This window comes from Erpetoichthys calabaricus, chromosome 1, assembly GCF_900747795.2.
Source record: "Erpetoichthys calabaricus chromosome 1, fErpCal1.3, whole genome shotgun sequence".
Classification (NCBI taxonomy): domain Eukaryota; kingdom Metazoa; phylum Chordata; class Cladistia; order Polypteriformes; family Polypteridae; genus Erpetoichthys; species Erpetoichthys calabaricus.
In genome coordinates, this window is record NC_041394.2 from 207,789,141 (window position 1) to 207,811,416 (window position 22,276).

Here is a 22,276-nt window from a genome sequence, read left to right on the forward strand (position 1 = left end):
AGAATGATGAATGACGGATTTCACCCATGAAACCAACTCACAGTGTCAACACAGCTGGGATAGTTGATGAAAAATTAGTAACGAGTTGTACCTACCAATCAAAAGACAAAAATGAACACTTGGGAAAATGCAGCAGCATACTTATGTTTATTTCATATTGAAGATTTAATTTTCTGCTCAGCAGGAAGTGGCATGATGCAAGTTTTAAAAGGCATTTTAGTCTCTGTGGTTTATTGAGAATCAAATTCTTAGAAGTCCAAGAATAAGCTCTTAAAGCAGTATTGGAAACCACATACCAAGGCAACACATGTATGACTGGTGACTTCATGCTGTTTCTGAAAATATAAGCCATATTCCATAACATATTATGAAATAGCAGAGAAACAAATCTAAAAATTCCATCACAGCAGTTTTACAGAGGTTTAGCAATAACTTCAGTCTATAGACAGGCATGTTTTATTTTGAATGGTTCTCTTTTTGCATGAATTGCAACATTTTAATAAAAATTAACAACACGTTTATTTAAAATTTTACATCAAATTTCCCATTATAAAATCATAAGTCCTTAAATAGATAATAGATTCAAGATGTGTGTCATTGTTTATTAATAAATTAAAATAACTGAACTGTTATTTGGTATAGTATAACCTTGATTAGGTGAGTCTCCAGTATATATAGTAGATAACATATGAAATAATGAAAGATTAACAATAGCAGATATAAGATGACAACCAACCCTGGAAAATTCCTGTGTTCCGTTTATAAAGAATAACACAGGGCTCAGCGATAAAATAAACACAATTGTGCCGAATACTGACAGCAGTAGCGTTAGTAATAGTTGCATTATTACTAGCTGACCAACATGCAACTACCTCCAACAATGACAACACCAACACCAACAACAACAACAACAACCAGAAGACCAGCACTATGATAGACATGAATGTACTAAAATATATTAAAATAATTCACCTGGGACATCATGTGTGAAACAGTGTACTTTTTTTTTAATAATGTAATTTTTTTAATTTAGAGATGCCAAATGCATAACCATTCCTTTATCAAATATGTGTTTTTGAGGTGCAAAACAGTAAATATTACATTTACACAGCACATTTCTCACTTATATGTGAGGTACCCAATTTATATTGCAAAATGACTCACTCAGATAGCAAATGCTGAGCTTATATCACAGACCTCGTACTTACAGTATATGTAAAATATTCAAATAATACAAATAATATACTAAATATTACTGTACATGTCAAATATCAAGCTTACATAGAAAATGTCTAACTCACATGTCAAATATCCAGTTTAAACACAAAATATCTTATTTCGATGGCATATATCCAGTTTAAATTGGCAAATGTCTTGTTAATATGTAAAGAATCTAATTTATATGGTAAAGGTTATATAGTGTCAAAGTTTGCTCTTCCTCCTTGTGAAGTATGTGTGAGTAGCAGAGGGAAAGCCCAGGGAAATACATAAGAACCCCCTAAAGTCTCAGAGCATCATCCTTTCTCTTAGCAGAAGCCAAGGGCCCATGGTTCACCCAGTGTGGGCATTTGTGATGAATGTGTGCCAACCCACTCCTGATCAATACTTCAAGGGGGGAGACTGGAAGAACCATGGTGAGCTTATTTCAAACAACCCATCAAAAAGGTATTGTGCACGGTTTACATTGTTAATGGTTTACATACTGCAACAGCAACAGAGGATTTGTCTTTTGCGGGGTATGCTTGCAATTTGGCTGTCTGACTGACAGGTCAGGGACAGCTTTTACGTACCCAAAAGACTGGGATAAGAACTCTATTAACTAAGCTAACTGAAATGAAAGAGTTTTTTGTTTCCTTTCAAAGTTAAATTACTTTTCCTTAAGGACAATGTAATGGTTGAAAACATGAGTCTTCTCTCTGAGTGGCTAAGTGCCCCCTAGCTGTTACAATGGCAAATGTCTCTTTTATACATCATGTACATAGCTTATGTGTCAAATAACCAATTTAATTAGAAACTATTACTGCATGAAGCATGTGTCCGATATAATTGGCAATAATATCAGGTGCACATGTTAAATGTAATGCCTACAAGTTTTTATTAATTTTTAGATGTTAAAAGTCAGATTTAATTTTTAGGTCAGCCGTAAAGGGCAGATATTACATGTAAATCATCATGATCAATTATAAAGGCCACATGTAAAATAAAACATGGGATGAAAAGGTTATACTTATTATTTATGCATATTAGTTATGATCCCTTTCTTTGGCATCAACAATCTGCTTTCAGAAGGTTTTACACACAAAACTGAACACAAGTTGTAGTAAAGTTTGCAGTGTTCTTATTTACATTAGCTAGTTATTAACGTACAGTTGGAGCTGACGCACAAGCATATCTTCAATTCTAGGTGACACCAGAGCAGGGATGTGTTTAGAGGTGACATCAGCTTCATTCAGCACTGACATGTTTCTGTCGGAACCAGTGCCCACCTCAGAGCAGGAGGTACAAACCATGAGGAAAGGGATGCAAGTTGATCAGTGGGCAATTGGACAACTGGACTAAACAAATTTAAAACTGGAAGATAATAGAAGATGTATTCATCAGCACTCCAATTTCACTCTGGACAAGTTGTCGAGGCTGTCCATACTCATCCTTTAAACCTTTTAATGCTGTTGTGTATGGGTTTGCATCATTGCATGCATGCTTTGGCTAATTTGTATGCATTTGGTAGTTTAAGCTGTCCAAGTAACACTTTATACTTATACTGTTCAGTAAGGTGTGCATGGTTATTAATAAGACTGTCAAGTGCCATAAGAAGGGCAAAGTCACTTTCCTTACCACTCTCAAAGTAAGGCAGGGTTGGCTTTGGAATGCGATGAGGCAATTAATAAATCTATCATATTTGCTGCAGGAAAATACACAGATCCTGTACTTGGTGCTGTGTGCACTGGATGATGAAACAGTGAAGATGTGGTGTTCTGCTGCAAATCTGGCTGTTTACAATAAGGTCTCTTATTGTCTGAATCAGGTCTATTTAGTTTGACATCTGGGAAGTGAGCCGCCCCATAAGGGGGTGCACTTGGGTTCAAAGCTGATGTTGCTCCTTTCAGGGGCTGCTGCTGTACCTTGTCACTTAAGGGCATATAGTAGTTTAAATCCTTACTGTCCTTAGATGCAGTGTATGGCGTTCTATGAATAAACTTTGCTGTAGTGGCAGTAGGAATCTGTGATGTGCAATCACCCTGCAGTTTTACACCAGCATCCTTTGAGAGAATTTTAGGAGGTGCCACTTGTGCATCTTTAATTATTTCACTTGCACTGCAATGGCCAGATTCTGGTGGATAACATACTTCCACTTGAGGGTCCACATTTACTCCTAGAAAAATGTCAGTAGACTGACAAGAACGTAAAGATAAACTTTCTTCATCCTCGTTCTGTTTAAGAAAGGCCGATATCAAACAAGCCTCCTGTAAGTCCATTTCTGCTTGTCTAAGATGCTGCTGTCTAGAGAGCCTTTGCGTTAAGCTTTCTCTTTGGCGAAGCGGGTTGCATGCTTGGTTATCAAGCTGGCTGCATAAGTCGTCAGCTCGCTCATCCTCCTCTATCTGCCGCTTAATCTCCTCCAGTTCAGCACGTTTCCTTTCCTCACTTACTATTGCTGATTGCGAGTCTCGAAGGGAAACGGAGACTCGACTTAAAGCTGTACGTACACTGGATTTATTGCTGCTGTGATCCGATTTTACTGATCGTTTACTTTCATGTGAAGGTGCGCTAATGGAAGGTGCACTAATGGCACTTCTCGGTCTGCTACATTCGCTTTGCTTAGAACATGCGATAGAGGGCGCGTTACCTCTGGAAGGACAGTATCCCACATCATAGTCCAAAAGGTGTGCTAGAATTCTTGTCTCTCGGCGGCCTTGGCTGTGTACTGCGCGCTTACTGCGCACGCCGACTGAGCCCGTTGGCTGAAAGTCTGTTGCGGCGCCTGTAGATGGGTCGTCTACATTGTGTGAGCTTGGGTCAGAAGAAACAGGTTGGTTTGATGTAGGGATGTCAGCTCGGGTGTTCTTCTCTGCACCGTTGCTCGGTTTGACGAGGTTCAGCTCCTCCGTACACACTGCCTTGTCCACTTTGCTCTTGGTTGGTCTGTTTTGTTTTCCAGCTCAAAGGACCATGTAAAAGAGGGGTTATCAGGGACCTCTGGAAATGCGCTAATTCGCAGGGTTTAGCTAACAGAAAGCCGAGTGCAGGAGTCACGTCAGATGACTGGCGATATGAGACTGTTGAATTCCAGTATTTTATATTTATTTAACGTAAAAAAAAACAACTGAAACAATAAACAAACAAACATGCTGAAGATAAATAAGTATGGCAGAAAGAAAAATCTGTCATGAACAGGCAACCACTTCCGGTCAAGGGCGTGACCTTATTAAACTTTCTTACAACCGTGAAATAGAATTTTGGTCATACCGCCCAGCACTACTTAGTACACATGTTTCTCAATGTTCAACTAAAAATACTGTAGAGTGAAATCAGCCCTAACCCACCCCCTTCTGGGTAGGGTGGGGGGTGGTGATCTTACAGTCTTGTATGCATGTTATCATTCAGCTGACACTCAGAATGACCACCAGAGGGCGAACTGGAGGTGACTGTGAGCATCCTTTATGTTTGAGCACCAACATGCCCCTGTTGATTTTGAAATTAAATAGAGTTCTACACGTGCAAGTGTGTGTGTCTGTTCGGGCCGGAAGTGAGACGTAGAGTCGAGGTGAGGGCTTCAGCTCCGAGGATACATAAGCGAGGCCAGCACACCGGCAAAAGGAAACCTCCTAAGAAAGACAGCCAATTAGCTGCTAATGCACAAACGATGCGAACATGTCAGCAACACGAATCCTCATAGCAGAGAAATGCCCAGAGTATTTCTGACAATTTCAATACTTTCTAGGATCCCGTGCTGTTGTATATAGCAGGCGACTGCCAGCATTCTTTATGTTTAAGTAGCACCACGCCCCTGTTGCTTTTCAAATTAAATAGAGTTGGCCGGTTTTGAGCGTCAACTGGATGATAACATACATACAAGACCGCCAGACAATGACATTAGTGAGTCTTTATTGTTTGTTAATTTATTTTTATTTTTTAAGTTGTTTTTTTTTAATTATGTCTTTCTCAAACAATTAAAAAAGAACACTTTATTTTCCTCCCGGGCAATGCTGGGTATTTCTGCTAGTTACTGAATGTTTCTTCCTCTTTTCATATTAGCAAAATCACCAGACAGAGCTGCCCTCATCCCTACTTCTATTCAACCTCTGTTTTGAACACCTGTTAGCCATTATCTGCTCCTCCAAAAACTTTTCCCCAGTTCATATTAATAATTCCCCTCAAAATGTCTCCTTTTATCTTGATGACATATTATTGTTTTTAGGTAAAATTTCTTCTGACACATTTTTTTTTTTTATTATTCTTCATTCTTTATTAGCCACATGCTTTATGTACATTTGAATGTATATTACGTTACATTGACTTATTTAAACCTGAAGCTGTATTTTTCCAAAATTACCAAAGTTCAGCAGCTCTAGTATACAAAATGGGATTCAACAAAAGACTGATGTGTTGAAATGATTCCACAGACAAAATATCTTCTTTTTTAAAAAAATGTAGTAAAAATTCAAGTAAAACGGTTCACACAAAAAAAGAGAAAATTGATATTGCAAAAAAAAGAAAAGTTTATGTTTAAGAGAAGTTCTGTTCAAAGCTTAAATCTTGTTACATTTCTAATTGTTACAAAATCACTTCTAAACGTTTCTGAACCATTTTGATACAGTCAGAAAACTGTATGCCTATCCCATTTCTATGTGGAAAATGGGTCTTTTAAGTCCCTGTGTAATGGGTCCTGTTCTAAACAATGACTGACTCAATTGTCACACTATCTAAATTATAGCAAGAAAGTTCTATCTCACACTAACTTACAGGGGGAAAAGGCTATACCATTGTCTATGACTGAAAGAAATTTATATTCTATTGAAATTTAGCAAACACTAATATGGGTTTAACTCAAAGCTTTAACTTTCTAAGATTGGCTCTTACAAAACCAGTAATAATTTCATAATAAAAAAAGAATTGCATTTTTTTCATTTAACCTGCCCATAAATGTAAGGACTTTTAGCATTTAAAAAATATACACAACAAGCATCAATGCTGCAAAATAAGCATACATGGATATGTAACAATGCAAGCCAGCTATAAATAAATTTAACTAATAAACTATACAGGATAGGAAAGTGCAGTGATGCACCAGAGAATGCTATTCCCTCATGGTTCATGAGTATTGGGTTCAAATCCCAGTAGCTACTTGTAAAGGTTTTATGTTTTCCTGCGTCTGCATGGATTTTCCTCCAGTATTTCAAAGATTTACAGTATGTATTAGGCTACGCAGTAATTCTAATTTGGCTCAGCGTGTTAGTCTGTGCATCTAGTGGCAAGTTTGGTTCCATCTTTGCGTTCAGTGCTGCTGCAGAAGGCTCCAGTATCACATTCATTCACCTACAGACCCTGTGCCCTTAGCCACTTTTAAAATTTATAAAAAACACTTCACTTCATAACACAATTTTATGTGGCAAATTAATAAATACCAGGATTATAAAGAAATAACTCGACTTGAAAAACACCAAACTTATCCTTTAATGTTGTTGAAAATTGTATCTTTCATTAGTTATGTTCCACATCCATACATCCTGTGTGGCACGCGGCTGGGGGTGGTATCCAGCAGGGACACCCAAGAGGACCGGAGGAGGGCTCACGCCTCCTCCAGACCATGAGGGGGCGTCCGCCCTGGTTGTTTTGGGAACCACGGGTATTGAAGCTGAACCCTGTAGGGGCCAGTGGTCATTGCCAGGAGGCGCTCCAATGCCTGGAGAGCCCTGGACCTTAGCACTTCCGCCACACCAGGAAGTGCTGGTTGGGAAGAGAAGCAGGGACACCTGGAGTGCTTCCAGGGATACAGCCGGCACTTCCGCCACATTGGGGTGTGTCGGTGGAAGATTGCCGGAGCACACCTGGAGCACATCCGGGGGATAATAAAAATGGCCACCTCCCTTCATTCAGGGCTGGAGTCGGTGAGGAGAAGGACTGAGCTTGGTGGAGAGGAGTGGAGGCGGCCTGAAGAGAAGAAAGGCAGAGAGTGTGAGAGGCCTGGACTTTGAAGGGGGGGTCTTGGGGGTTGTTGTGTGTGCACTTACTGACATTTGTAAATAGACTGTAAATAAACGTGTGGTGGTGAATCTACCATGTCTACCTGCCTGTGTCCGGGGCCTGTTCCACACCTGCTACAATAATCCTTTCCCTATTTTCCAGGAAAGCTCCATTACAAGTAGAAGACAGACTGGGGCCAGTTCCAGATAACTTTAAAAATCAATTAAAATAGGCTACTGTTATTCTTTACATAAGGGAGACATCTTACATAACTTCGATTAATAATTTAACAGAAGCAATTTGAAGTACAAACTTTTACAGAGTAATATATTCCCACAATTTAAGCAAGACAGAGAGCATGACATGTTCAATGAAGCAGGCTAGGGCTCTTTTCCTATTCCTGACCCGTCATGGTTTCAAGTTCAGCATTCACATTAGCTTCCTTCTTTAACAACACATTTTTTTACCTGCATTGAAGCACCTTCCACTCGTGCAATATATGCCACTCTATCAAGGACTGTCACTGTAACAGGCACGGCCACAAAAAATCCACTGACAAAAGCTTTTAAATATCGACGTCCAAAGCCACTTATTTGTGCCATGACCTGTAATAAAAAAAAAGTTTGCAAATGCTCAGTTTGCAATTAAATTACAGAATAGAGCAATAGAACATATTGATGAAAACATTTCCTATTCTTTTAAAGTAAATATTACAACTAAAACACTATCAAATGATATCTTTACCGACAAGCTGCAATGTAATATAGTTTTTTTTTTATTAATGGAACTTTAATTCAAAAAATTAAAGAAAATTGGGATGACTCACCTATATATAAATATATATATATATATATATATATATATATATATAAAATCCAATGTCAGTCTGTCAGTATGTCTGTCTGCTTTTCACGAGGGAACTACTTAACGGATTTAGATTGGGTTTTTTCTATAATTTGCTTGAACATTCCAGTTGATTTTGCAAATTCTCCCTTTTTGCTATGTATCTAGGTTTGCTTGCGGTACCGATTTATTTGCATGATTCCAAGAGACACGCAGCGGGCCGAAGGGAGGGGGAAGCGTGATGTCAGGAGTGGGGAGTCAGTCTACCTCTGCCTCCGTTTAGCTAGCGATACCTTTTTGTTTTTTTGATTTTTAAAGTTTGTCCTGTTTCACTACTATGCAGGCAGAGCTGCGAGTGATGGCTAGTACTGTATAAAAACAATCCATAGAAAGAAAATTTTACAAGAAAATACTCAGCTTACTACAGAACATTCTGACATAGTAAAAAATATGCCTCTCTGCTAAGGTTTATTTGTTAGTGCCCGATTAAAGCAATAATTCAAAGGAGTCACTTGTCTGAAGTGCTGCACATGTATTGTGGCTAAAAGCCTAGACACTTAAATTTCAAAGCTTAGAACAGCCAGCCTTCTGACATCTCGACTTTGTCCATGCGGACTCAGTAGGACTTCAACTGAGAGAATCTGTTCTGTTCAATACAGTAATTAATAAGTTATACAATAAAATCAATGCTACCAAGTACTTTAAAAAAGGTAATCTAAAATGACTAAATTCATTTTTATACCATACTTGCCTTGAAACAGAATTGCTGGTTCTCATTACTTTTCATGAAATACTTCATATTTTCTCTATGTGCTAGAGAGCTTAACAATAACAAGAATAAAAAAAATTGTAACATTTTTACATAAGTTAATTTTTAATATATAAAAAAAATTAAATAACTAATTAAAGTTATTAATCATGGTTTTAAATGAGAATTCAACTGTTCTTAACTTGTCATGCACAATAATTTATGTACCTACCATGTTTAATTCCACTATCAAATAAATACATTTAAATGGTTAAAAGGGAACAGTCACATTTTTATCTGTTCATAGCAAAAATTTCACTTTGAAAAAAATCGGGACATAAAACATTGTAGCCATTTTTGTAAAAAAAAAAAAATCACCAGAAAATTACATATCAGAGATGTCACTGGTTTAGAATTAAAACTAGAATTAAAAATCCCAAGAATCAAGGTAGATGTTAGTGGTTGGGCTGGCCATTCATAGCATAGTTCATGCAGCCGCATTGATTATCAGCATTTGAGTTTGTTCTCCAGCTTAATACTAGACCAGTGCCTTCACTGATTTGTTCTTCCTTGCCAATTTTTATGAAAACAGCTGCATCATTTCATTTTGCGATTATTTCAAAGCCCCTGCATGAAGCATACTTTTTACTATGAAAAGACAGAAAAAAGTGACTATTCCCCCTTAAAACAGTTAACAGATCTATTGCCACTATCGATGTATATATTTTTAAACACTGTATTAATGCACGTTCATATGATGCCCTAAAAGACACACTTTCCTTCAACTATTCATCTACTGTATTTTCTAACTTCTCATTTTACATTGTATGTTTAGGAATAATCCTTTGAGGGCATGCTCACTCATATATATTCCTACATAAATGACCAGCCAAAAAGTAAGTTATTGACATAATAAGGATATCTTTGAGACATGGGAGAGAACAAGAATAGCCAGACTCAGCTTAACACAGACACGGAAAGAATATGGAAACTTCACAGAAACAGGGAAGAAGCTGAGGACTATATACATCTGCACCCCACTTAACTTTTATCCATCCATCCATCCATTATCCACCGCTTATCCGAGATTGGGTCACGGGGGCAGCAGCCTAAGCAGGGAAGCCCAGACCTCCCTCTCCCCAGCCACCTCTTCCAGCTCCTCTGGGAGGACCCTAAGGCGTTCCCAGGCCAGCCGGGAGATATAATCCCTCCAGCGTGTCCTGGCTTTGCCCCATGGCCTTCTCCCAGTGGGACATGCCCAAAACACCCCCCCAGGGAGGCATCCAAGGGGCATCCTGACCAGATGCCTGAACCAATGACTCCTCTCAATGCGGAGGAGCAGCGAATCTATTCCGAGTCTCTCCCGGATAACTGAACTCCTCACCCTATCTCTAAGGGAAAGTCCAGCCACCCTGCGGAGAAAACTCATTTCGGCCGCTTGTATCCGCGATCTTGCTCTTTCGGTCACTACCCAAAGCTCGTGGCCATTGGTGAGGGTAGGAACGTAGACCAACTGGTAAATAGACAGCCTCGCCTTTTGGCTCAGCTCTCTCTTCACCACGACGAACCATTGCAGAGCCCACATTACTGCGGATGCCGCACCGAGCCATCTGTCGACCTCCCTCTTCATTCTTCCCTCACTCGTGAACAAGACCCCGAGATACTTGAACTCCTCCACTTGAGGCAGTAATGTGTTCCCAACCCAGAGACAGCATTCCACCCTTTCCCAGCTTAGAACCATGGCCTTGGATTTAGAGGTGTTGACTTTCATCCTGTGAACTGCTCCAGTGAGAGCTGGAGGTCACTATCCGATGAAGCCAACAGAACCACGTCATCTGCAAATAGCAGAGACGAGATTCTGACGTCACCAAACCATACCCCCTCCACTCCTTGGCTGCGCCTAGAAATTCTGTCCATAAAACTTATGAACAGAATCGGTGACAAAGGGCAGCCCTGGCAGAGTCCAACCTCAACAGGAAACGAGTCCGACTTATTACCGGCAATGCGGAACAAGCTCCTGCTCCTCCTGTACAGGGACTGAATGGCTCGTAACAACAAGCCTTGTACCCCGTACTCTCAGAGCACACCGCAGAGGATGCCTTCGAGGGACACGGTCGAATGCCTTCTCCAAATCCACAAAACACCTGTGGACTGGTTGGGCAAACTCCCATGCCCTCTCCAGGATCCTGGTCAGGGTGTAGAGCTGGTCCAGTGTTCCACGGCCAGGACGGAATCCGCATTGTTCCTCTTGAATCCGAGATTCGACCATCGACCGAACTCTCTTTTCCAGCACCCCCAAATAGACTTTACCGGGGAGGCTGAGGAGTGTGATCCCCCTATAGTTGTAGCACATCCTCCGGTCACCCTTCTTAAAAAGGGGGACCACCACCCCGGTTTGCCAATCCAGAGGCACTGCCCCCGATGTCCATGTGATGTTGCAGAGACGTGTCAACCAGGACAGCCCCACAACATCCAGACCCTTGAGGAACCCAGGGTGAACCTCGTCAACCCCAGGGGCCCCGTCACCTCGGAGCTTTTTAACTACCTCAGCGACCATGGCCCCTAATATGGACGGGCCCCCTCCGGAGTCCTCCAGCTCTTCCTCCTCTAAGGAAGACATGCTAGTGGGATTGAGAAGATCCACAAAGTATTCCTTCCACCGGTCAATAATGTCTGCAGTCGTAGTCAACAGGGCTCCATCTCCACTGTACACAGTGTTGGTGGAGCACCGCTTTCCCCTCCTGAGGCACCTGACAGTTTGCCAGAACCTTCTCGGTGCCAACCGTAAGTCGTTTTCCATGGCTTCCCCAAACTCCTCTCATGCCTGTGTTTTTGCCTCAGCAACAGCCGATGCCGCCACACGCTTGGCTCGCCGGTACCCCTCAGCTGCCTCTGGAGTCCCACTGGTCAACCAGACCCAGTAGGACTCTTTCTTCAACTTGACGGCCTCACGAACCTTAGGTGTCCACCACCGAGTTCATAGATTGCCGCCATGAGAGGCACCGACAACCTTGCGGCCACAGCTCCGTTCTGCTGCTTCGACAATGGAGGCTCGGAACATGGCCCATTCAGACTCAATGTCCTTCGCCTCCCTCGGAATAAGGTTGAAGTTCTGCTGGAGGTGGCAGTTAAAGATCTTTCTGTCGGGTTCCTGCGCTAGTTGTTCCCAGCAGACCCTCATTATACGTTTGGGTCTGCCTGGTCTGTACGGCAGCCTCTCCCGCCATCTGATCCAACTTCCCACCAGGTGGTGATCAATTGACAGCTCAGCCCCTCTCTTCACCTGAGTGTCCTAGACATAAGGTCGCAGATCCGATGACACGATTACAAAGTCGATCATCAAGCTGTGACCTCAGGTATCCTGGCGCCAAGTGCACTTATGGACACCCTTATGCTCGAACATGGTGTTCATTATGGTCAATCCATGGCCAGCACAGAAGTCCAACAAGTGAACACCATTCGAGTTTAGATTAGGGAGGCCGTTCCTCCCAATCACACCACTCCAGGTTTCACTGTCGTTGCTGACGTGAGCGTTGAAGTCTCCCAGCAGGATGATAAGAGTCCCCAGGAGCTGCACCTCGCAGTGCTTCTTCCAGGGACTCCAAGAAGGCCAGGTACGCCGAACTGTCGTTCAGCGCATAAGCGCAAACAACAGTCAGAGTCCTTCCCCCAACTCGAAGGCGCAGGGAAGCAACCCTCTCGTCCAACGGGGAGAACCCCAACGTACAGGCTTCGAGCCGGGGGGGCCATAACCAAGCCCACCCCTGTCCGCCACCTTTCACCCACAGCAACTCCAGAGTGCAACAAAGTCCAGCCTCTCTCAAGAGCAATGGGTCTAGAGCCCAGACCGTGCGTAGAGGTGAGCCCGACTACATCTAGCCGGTACTTCTCAACCTCACTCACCAGTTCTGGGTACTTCCCCGCCAGAATTGTAACATTCCATGTTCCAAAAGCCAGTTTCGGCAACTGAGGGTCGGACCACCAGAGTTCTCGTCTTCGGCAACCATCCATATTGCATTGCACCGGACACCTATGACTTCTCTTGCAGGTGGTGGGTCCACAAGAGCCCGGCTGAGCCCCGTGGTCGAGTGAGCCCCTCCCCCGGGCCTGGCTCCAGGGTGGGGCCCCAGGTACCCTTTCCCGGGCAAGGGAAACACCGATCTTTGGTTTAAAGCCATATGGGGTCTAGGATCGAGTTAGTCCGGATCTTCATCTCAGACCTGTTTGCCTTGGGAAGCCCTACCAGGAGCATGTAGCTCCCAACAACATAGCTCCGAGATCACTAGACCACGCAAGCCCTTCTGCCACGGCAATGCCTCAATCCAAGAAGGGGGCCTCGATCCAAGAAGGGATTACAGTAATTCCTCCTCCATCGCGGGGGTTGCGTTCCAGAGCCACCCGCGAAATAAGAAAATCCACGAAGTAGAAACCATATGTTTATATGGTTATTTTTATATTGTCATGCTTGGGTCACAGATTTGCGCAGAAACACAGGAGGTTGTAGAGAGACAGGAACGTTATTCAAACACTGTAAACAAACATTTGTCTCTTTTTCAAAAGTTTAAACTGTGCTCCATGACAAGACAGAGATGACAGTTCAGTCTCACAATTAAAAGAATGCAAACTATATCTTCCTCTTCAAAGGAGTGCGCGTCAGGAGCAGATCATGTCAGAGAGATAGAGAAAAGCAAACAAATCAATAGGGCTGTTTGGCTTTTAAGTATGCGAAGCACCGCGGCACAAAGCTGTTGAAGGCGGCAGCTCACACCCCCTCCGTCAGGAGCAGAGAGAGAGAGAGAGAGAGCGATATAAAGAGAGACAGAGAAAAACAAACGAGCAAAAATCAATACGTGCCCTTCGGGCTTTTAAGTATGCGAAGCACCGTGCAGCATGTCGCTTCAGAAAGCAGCTGCACAGAAGGTAGCAACGTGAAGATAATCTTTCAGCATTTTTAGACGAGCGTCCGTATCGTCTAGGTGTGCGAACAGCCCCCCTGCTCAATCCCCCTACATCAGGATCAGAGAAAGTCAGCGCAAGAGAGAGAGAGAGAAAAGTAAGTTGGGTAGCTTCTCAGCCATCTCCCAATAGCGTCCCTTGTATGAAATCAACTGGGCAAACCAACTGAGGAAGCATGTACAAGAAATTAAAAGACCCATTGTCCTCAGAAATCCGCGAACCAGCAAAAAATCCGCGATATATATTTAAATATGCTTACATATAAAATCCGCGATGGAGTGAAGCCGCGAAAGGCGAAGCGCGATATAGCGAGGGATTACTGTACTTAACTTTTATATTAAATTATAATTATATTTATAATTTAAGCGTCATATAACAGCATATGTTCATTTCCATTTATGTTTTGCAACATTTTATACTAAGGGTCATATTTACTGTAAGCATACCTGAAACATTATACACAATCTACTACCTACAACAATTATATATAGGGTTATTGCATGAACAACGTAAACAAAACAAATGAAAACTGTAAACATCATGGTAGGCAACCAAAGCCAATCCCAGCACTATCAGGAGCAAAGAAGGGACCAGGTAGTTCAATGGTCATTCATGCATACACCAACATGGGATCCGTTAACCTAACCTTCACATCTTTGAGTCAGAAACTGGAGTACCTGGAAAAAAAAAAACCAACATATTCATGGGGAGCACACTCAAGTACCACAATAGAGTATGTGATTCAACCCCTGTGAGGCAGCAGCACTAAGCAATATTCCTGTCTATCACCTCTGATTATATGACCTGTGGCTTCTGAGCAGGCTTGTTATGAAGACTTGTTTCCAGAATCAATCTTTATTTTGTAATAATGATGTATTTTTTGTTTTCATCTCTCTACTTCTCCTGCATTCTCATCTCAATATAAACATGGCATGGCATGTCTAATGAGAACTCATAGTAAATGGTCTATACACCAGTTGACAAATTAGACATTGTTCAAGAAAAATGGAGCATTCTTTGCACATACTTTTTTAAAAACAATTTATTCATACAAAGTCCAGTTCCACTTAATAATTCTTTGCATTTATATAGCACTTTCTCACTACTCAAAGCGCTCAGCAATTGCAGGATAAGGGCCTTGCTCAAGGGCCCAACAGAGCAGAGTCCCTATTGGCATTTACAGGATTCGAACCGGCAACCTTCCGAGCCTCAGAGCCACCACTCCACCTACACTTACATGGCACTCATAAGAACATCATAATTAAGCAAAACAAATACACACACACTTCTCTTGAATAACTTGTTGACTAAAAATACTCAGTATTAGTATGTCTTAGATGTGTAGCATTGTTCAAAATGGCATATTTTCATGCCCTCCTTTGCTGCTAACTCCAGGGTGTGCAGAGTGTATCCCATAACTGAGCCTGATTCTTAGCTACCTGGTTGATTCGATTGGCCTCTCTTGAAGTGATGTTACTGGCCAGTCACATCACAGTGTGGAAAATTACATTGGCTATCACAAAGTTACAGAACTGTGGGACTCAGATAGATAGATAGATAGATAGATAGATAGATAGATAGATAGATAGATAGATAGATAGATAGATAGATAGATAGATAGATAGATAGATAGATAGATAGATAGATAGATAGATAGATAGATAGATAGATAGATAGATAGATAATCCTGAAGGAAATTGCAACATTAAAGCAACATACAAAAAAGCACATATATAAATATTATGTAAATTAACAGAGTGCAGGAATTTACTAAGTGTAAAGTGATTAGAATTGCACATATTATAAGTTACATTTTCAAAGTTCAATGTATATTTGTATGTCACTACAACAGTATTATGCACATAGTGTCATATGTTAAGATGTCTGCAATATCACCTCAGAACCACTCAGCACAGAAGGAATAAGACCATCTCAGCCAAGGGGTGGCACATTTTAGAGCCTGATAGCTGAGTGTAGAAACAACCTCACATACATATTTAGAGTAATGCAGTTGTCTCAGTTTCTTACTGAATGCACTACTCTGTTTAGCCAAAACCTCATACAGGGGTGAGAGTCACTGTCCAGGATAGTAAGAGCTTCCTGAGTTACCTCTGTTCTACAACTTCTTCCAGTGAGTCCAGGCTGACTCCCCAAATTAAACCAGTAAAAATATGTATTTATTGCAAAATAAAAAAAAAATCAATGCTCAATAAATCAAATATCAAAAATGTAAACAAACACTTCAATGAATAAATAAAAATAAGTTCATTAAAAGTACATAAAAACTTCAACCACCATAATCCTCACACCCATAAAAAAAACAAAATCCTGTTTTAAGGGCTTAAGGTACTCAGATTTTAAGATTAAAGAAAAAAATTCCTTTGCGCCTGCTTTCCGTCACTCAAAAACAGGAATAACTTTCTACATATAAAGTGACTTAAGTCCTGCACCAACTGAAATGAAACTACCTGACCTTCTTTTGGTCTGAAGTGAACTGACTTAGGCCAGCAAACTGACCGGCTTAAATCTCAGGTCAAATATCCCAGACCAGAATCTAACACTCCTCTCCCTGGTCATGCTACTTTACCTAGACTATCATCTATATGATGCACACATGATACACGTGTACACAAAGCCAACTCCCTGCAGCACCCCACATCTGACGTCCACCCTATTCACCTGCAGCTTGCACCCTTCACACACCATTCACTTTCTCTAAAGCACTGCAATTCATAAAACTGAACCAGAAGAACACCAGGATGAAGATGACAGTCATGCATCTCCACTCGCGGGCCCATCAATTGGAAACACACTGCATGCTTCAAACCCTACGGAACACTGTTGTTCTCCATGTGCACCTAGAGAGCAAAACCAGTAAGTAAACAAGTGCCTTTTTCTTTTTATTAGAGTGCCTTCAAATGCACTATATGAAAACTAGGTAAAGTTCTTTTAGAATGTTTAAATTGTGAAGCATAACACAGCAACAATTCTATTCCCAGATTACAACTTTAATAAGTCATCCCGTTGCCCATCTTCTCTAGGAGCACTCTGAAACCAATAATGATTCCAGTAACATCTCACAATGGGTTTTGTGTCTTCTCATCTTGTTGTAATCCATCTAAATCTTCCTCCAAAACAGATGAGCACAGGTCATTTTTGTGATGGTCTCTATAAAGGCTTTTCAATGGGCTTAGAATGACTTTGAATGCACATTAAGCATATTGTTATTCTGATTTAAGGGTAACAAGGGATTTGACTATACAGGTTTGTGCATTGTACCAGCACTCTCAGGGGATATAACTGATATAACAGTGAAGCACAGAACTCAGGGGACTGATTCAGAATGGATGCAGAACACTTGAAAGCTGTAAACAGTGCCAATCATAAAAGCTGCAGGTTTGTTCTTAATAAATGACACTCCAGCTGCAGCATCGCCCTCTTAAATATTTTCTATTTGCACAGAACAATTACGCTTTCCTTTGATGTACTTTAAATTTAATTTCCAACTAAAGATAAAGATAATTTAATCAAATCACATCTTTGGATTGCTAAAAGTTTAAAAGAAACCAGAAAATATATACGTACAACAACAACTAATCTATGTAAAGCAGACATGAAATTCAAACTATGTCTTAGTCAAATTTTCTTAATAAGGATTATCACAAGGACTTTTATAAAACAATTCACTTATAAATATACAAAACTATTACTATTATCTCATTAAAAAATTAATTAAGTGGTATACAGTAAAACTTAACTCACTGAAGTGTGGTACATTTTTGTTCAATATTGATTCTATAACTTGGCATACAGAAATAAAGCATTTATTTTGAGTATTACAATATAAGTTTTATTTCTTCGCCATTCTTCAAAATCTCCAGCCAAAATTATAAATAGCTAGAGTCAGACATATGTGGCACTAAATTAGGCCAGCACCACAATAGAGGCCATCTATCTTCAAATGAGGCATTTGTACTATTTTATATCATTCTCCAACTAATGCAGCTGTCATCACTGAGGATTTGGAGTGTACTGGTTGGTATAAAACTCTCTGTTCTAACTCATTTCAGGATAATTTGATGTCCTTTAAAGCATAATTAAATATAGGCCATGAATGATACACTGTTTATTTGGGTCTAAATTATTTGACAGACAAAAAACTTTATTGCAATATACACTGCACTACTTTTTTCACATTTGAAACAAATAACTTTCCAATAAATCATTCCATTTCTACTTCAACTTCATTCAGTTCCATGAACCTAGAAAATCATATGCTTAGTAATATATGTGTAATCAATATCTTCTATTCTGAGCAGAATAATGTTATTTAACATACACTGCTCATGTTACTGCACATGAACACACAGTGACACAAATTTGCATATTAGACTAAATGCATATGTGTAGTTTGTGCTGTTTGGGGTTCAATCTTTTCTTGAACCCATTCTTATCAGCATATGCTGTCCATGACCTGTGCCAATGCTAGGTTATTTTGCACCCAACTTAGTGCATGCGTGTTGTTTGTACTGTTTGGAGTTCAATCTTTTCTTGAACCCGTTCTTACCTGGATATTGCTGTCCATAACCTGTGCCAGTGCTAGGTTATTTTGCACCCTAGGCCAAGCTTACCAGTGCGCCAAATGACTGTTTGGTAGCTACAGTAACTCATGCTGCTGGGTTCCCCCCTCCCCTTATGATCTGCACCCTAGGCGAATGCCTAATTCACCCTTAATGGTGGTAATGGCCCTGTCCATGACCTTGACCAGAGTCACCTTGTTACAATAATAAAAGGCTTTACATATAGTAAAGTATATAGTGTTTCACAGACTGTCAAACACAATTTGTCAGATTCCTATAGCTTTGATTTTCCCACTTGTAGAATTGGCTTGCAATTATCAGTATTAACACTGTTATATTGTATTAACACATGGGGAATGTCTCTATCAGTGGGGACAATATGGTTGCAAAAATATATGCATTATAATAGGGTTGCATGCATTTTAAATCACATAAATCTGTAAGAGTAAGGGACTAATCTTTGAACATTTTAATTAAATATGTCAAATAAATCAAATAGCATATTAAAATAATTTCTTTTGTATTATCTTGCACTTGAAAAATGCAAGATAATGAAAAAAATGAAAAATGGCGCTTTATTGCTAGTGTACATTGTCATATCTGGTACTATCCTTAATTTTAGAACTTTCTGCACTTGAAAACTAGGAACACAGGATAAACCAAAAATATATGGTGTAACAAAGGTGCTATATATGCGTCCGACCCAACACAGATTGGACACGGGAGGCACGTTTAAAATTAAATAAACTTTTTATTTTCTCACAAATTAAACCAAACTTTTCTTCTCCTGCACCACCACTCCTCCTCCCTGGCAACCTCGTCCTCCTCTTCCCGACTCTGGCCGCTGAGTGGTGGTCGCTGGCTCCCTTTACTGGGTACTCGGAAGTGCTCCAGGTGCTTGATTGCCGACATTCGGCTGCACTTCCGGGTGTGGTGAAACCAATGCCCAAAAGGGGCCAGCAGCTCCTGCTGCAGCACCCCCTGGCGGCGCCTGCAGAACCCAACAGGGCGGCACAGAACTCCAACCCCCATGCAGCCCTGGTGGAGTCAGAGGCACCGATGTAACTCAGAGAGGCTGCCATCTAGCGTCCAAGGGGAGATACTGGGTTTACCACCCTTTGCCCCCCTGGTACATATGGTGCAGGGGCGTCCTGGCCAGGCATGGTCCCCGGTCATCTGTCACAATGAATATAAATAAAGTCTGGACTGGGGGGGCCATATTTTAAATTGTAGTCCTTTATTTATTGCCTTAATTTTTTATCAGTCATTTCTTCACTCATATGTCCATATTCTAAACTGTTCAACAATTTTATTGGTGCAAAATGATGGAGTCTATTTTGGTAGCAAATGTGAAAGGTCTGGAACTAATTTTACCTGTAATGCCAAAACATTCACAATCAAAGCCATGCACATAAAAATTCATAAACTGGCACCTGCACAAATCAGAGAACTCAACTGACCTCATACAACCACAGGAAGAACAAAACCTACTGCAGAATCATACCATAGACAAGCAATTTCAGGCTGAACTTCAGTTCTACTCTATGAAGTACTTCCCTGAAAATATAAATACAATCTTATGCTGCTAATTTCATTAGAAAGTACCTGCTGGATAAAACAAAGCCAGCAAATCACATCTGGGCATCAACATTCACTGTAAAAAATATTCACTGTCTGAAGTGATCCCATGCCTCTGGCTCTGAAAGATGCCATGGAGAAAGATAGTAGGTGGAGTAAAGTGCGCAGTTTCCTTTTAAAATGGTTGAATCTCACAATGGGTTTGCATTTTGCTTTTTTTAGTGGATATACTATTAGGCAATGGGCATGAATTAATACTCAATTAACATTTTTGCCTCAAAAAATATATGTATTGGGTAAGTTTTAAGGGTTTTTTATTCACCTATGGACTTATAAAAGACAAGAAATTTTTTTAATTTATAAAAACACATTACTTTGGAAAACAATTTTATGTGCCATATTAATATATATCATAATTGTGAAGGAAAAAGTTTGAATTGAAAAACACCAAACATATCCTTTAAATCAAATTCTTTCAATGTGGGTGCTGACTGAGAGGTGCATCTGGTTCCCCCATCTATTCTTGGTTTCCATGGGCAAGATATCAAGTTGCGAGTCAGGAAATAAATTTTACAACAGGGTTGGGGGAAGTGCCTAAAACCAGTTTTGCAAGTGATTCTCTGCAGTACTCTCTCAATTAATCCCCACAGAAAAGCCAAACTACCTACCTGGCAAGCTTCACTCAAAAAACAGTTTTTGGGGGCAGGTGTGAAAATAAGCCAGTAACTGGGGGATGTGTTGCACCAGAATTCTATTGGTCTAAAGTTGGCTGTTTGGGTTCAAATCAGAAGCCATTCTGTACCACGACACCCTATTGGCTGTAGAATTTGAACAGAGAATGTATAAATTCAGTTGCTTTATCCCTCCCTATCTTTCTCACACCATCACGATGAAGGAGAATCTCACACACCATGGACTGAAAGGAAGACCACACTGAAAAGCACAGCGCAGCAGCCATATTGAGACAGGCATACAGCATGTCCTGAAGAAATCTAGAAAATGATGACTTAACTACAGACATTTAAAGTAACTGCAAGTCTGTGTGCCGCCTGAAACTACACATCAGCATTTATCAGGTTGTATCGTTGTCAGTATTCACTTGTACTTTGCTTATTGTTATTACCTAGGAATATGATCAATAATACTTTATTAAAAGGGTAACTTAACTTCTGCTTGTCTTTTTATTCTAGCTAATATGCCTTAGGTTATAGATGTAGAAGGGAAGGTGGTGAGAAGTTATAAAGTTCATTACTTTATAAACAGTGGTAACTCTATGGGATTTAAGGCATTCTGACAAAAGCTACACAATAAAGAATACCAAAGGGTAAAGTAAAATAATGCCCGGACGCGGGTCACCGGGGCCCCCCTCTGGAGGTGGGGCTCGATGGTGAGCGCCTGGTGGCCGGGCCTGCACCCATGGGGCTCAGCCGGGCACAGCCCGAAGAGGCAACGTGGGTCCCCCTTCCCATGGGCTCACCACCTATGGGAGGGGCCAAGGAGGTCGGGTGCAGTGTGAGTTGGGTGGTGGCTGAAGGCGGGGACCTTGGCGGTCCGATCCTCGGCTACAGAAGCTGGCTCACCTCTCTGAAGGGGAAGGAGCCTGAGCTAGTGCGCAAGGTCGAGAGGTTCCGGCTAAATATAGTCGGACTCACCTCGACGCACAGCTTGGACTCTGGAACCAATCTCCTTGAGAGGGGCTAGACTCTCTACCACTCTGGAGTTACCTCCTGTGAGAGGCACCGAGCGGGTGTGGGTATACTTATTGCCCCCCGACTTGGAGCCTGTTCATTGGAGTTTACCCCGGTGGATGAGAGGGTAGCCTTCCTCCGCCTTCGGGTGGGGGGACAGGTCCTAACTGTTGTTTGCGCGTATGCGCCGAACAGCAGTTTGGAATACCCACCCTTTTTGGAATCCCTGGAGGGGGTGCTAGAGGGCATACCTTCTGGGGACTCCCTTGTTCTGCTGGGAGACTTCAATGCTCACGTGGGCAATGACAGTGAGACCTGGAAGGGCGTGATTGGGAGGAATGGCCCCCCCGATCTGAACCCGAGCGGTGTTTTGTTATTGGACTTCTGTGCTCATCACGGATTGTCCATAACGTACACCATGCTCAAGCATAGGGGTGTACATATGTGCACGTGGCACCAGGACACCCTAGGCCTCAGTTCAATGATCGACTTTGTGGTCGTGTCGTCGGACTTGCGGCCACATGTCTTGGACACTCGGGTGAAGAGAGGGGCGGAGCTGTCAACTGATCACCACCTGGTGGTGAGTTGGCTTCAATGGTGGGGGAGGATGCCGGTCAGGCCTGGTAGGCCCAAACGTGTTGTGAGGGTCTGCTGGGAACGTCTGGCAGAGCCCCCTGTCAGAAGTAGCTTCAACTCCC

General features: G+C 41.5%; 1 protein-coding gene across 1 annotated transcript in view; it reads right to left on the reverse strand.

The window, feature by feature from the left end:
- The window catches only part of immp2l (inner mitochondrial membrane peptidase subunit 2), a 1,592,803-nt gene that overhangs the window by 1,509,738 nt on the left and 60,789 nt on the right, over window positions 1–22,276 (reverse strand). The window contains exon 2 of the mRNA XM_028811158.2: window positions 7,653–7,790. Coding sequence (XP_028666991.1) covers window positions 7,653–7,787 — 135 coding nt within the window. The 5' untranslated portion in view covers window positions 7,788–7,790. The remainder of the gene's footprint in view (window positions 1–7,652; window positions 7,791–22,276) is intronic.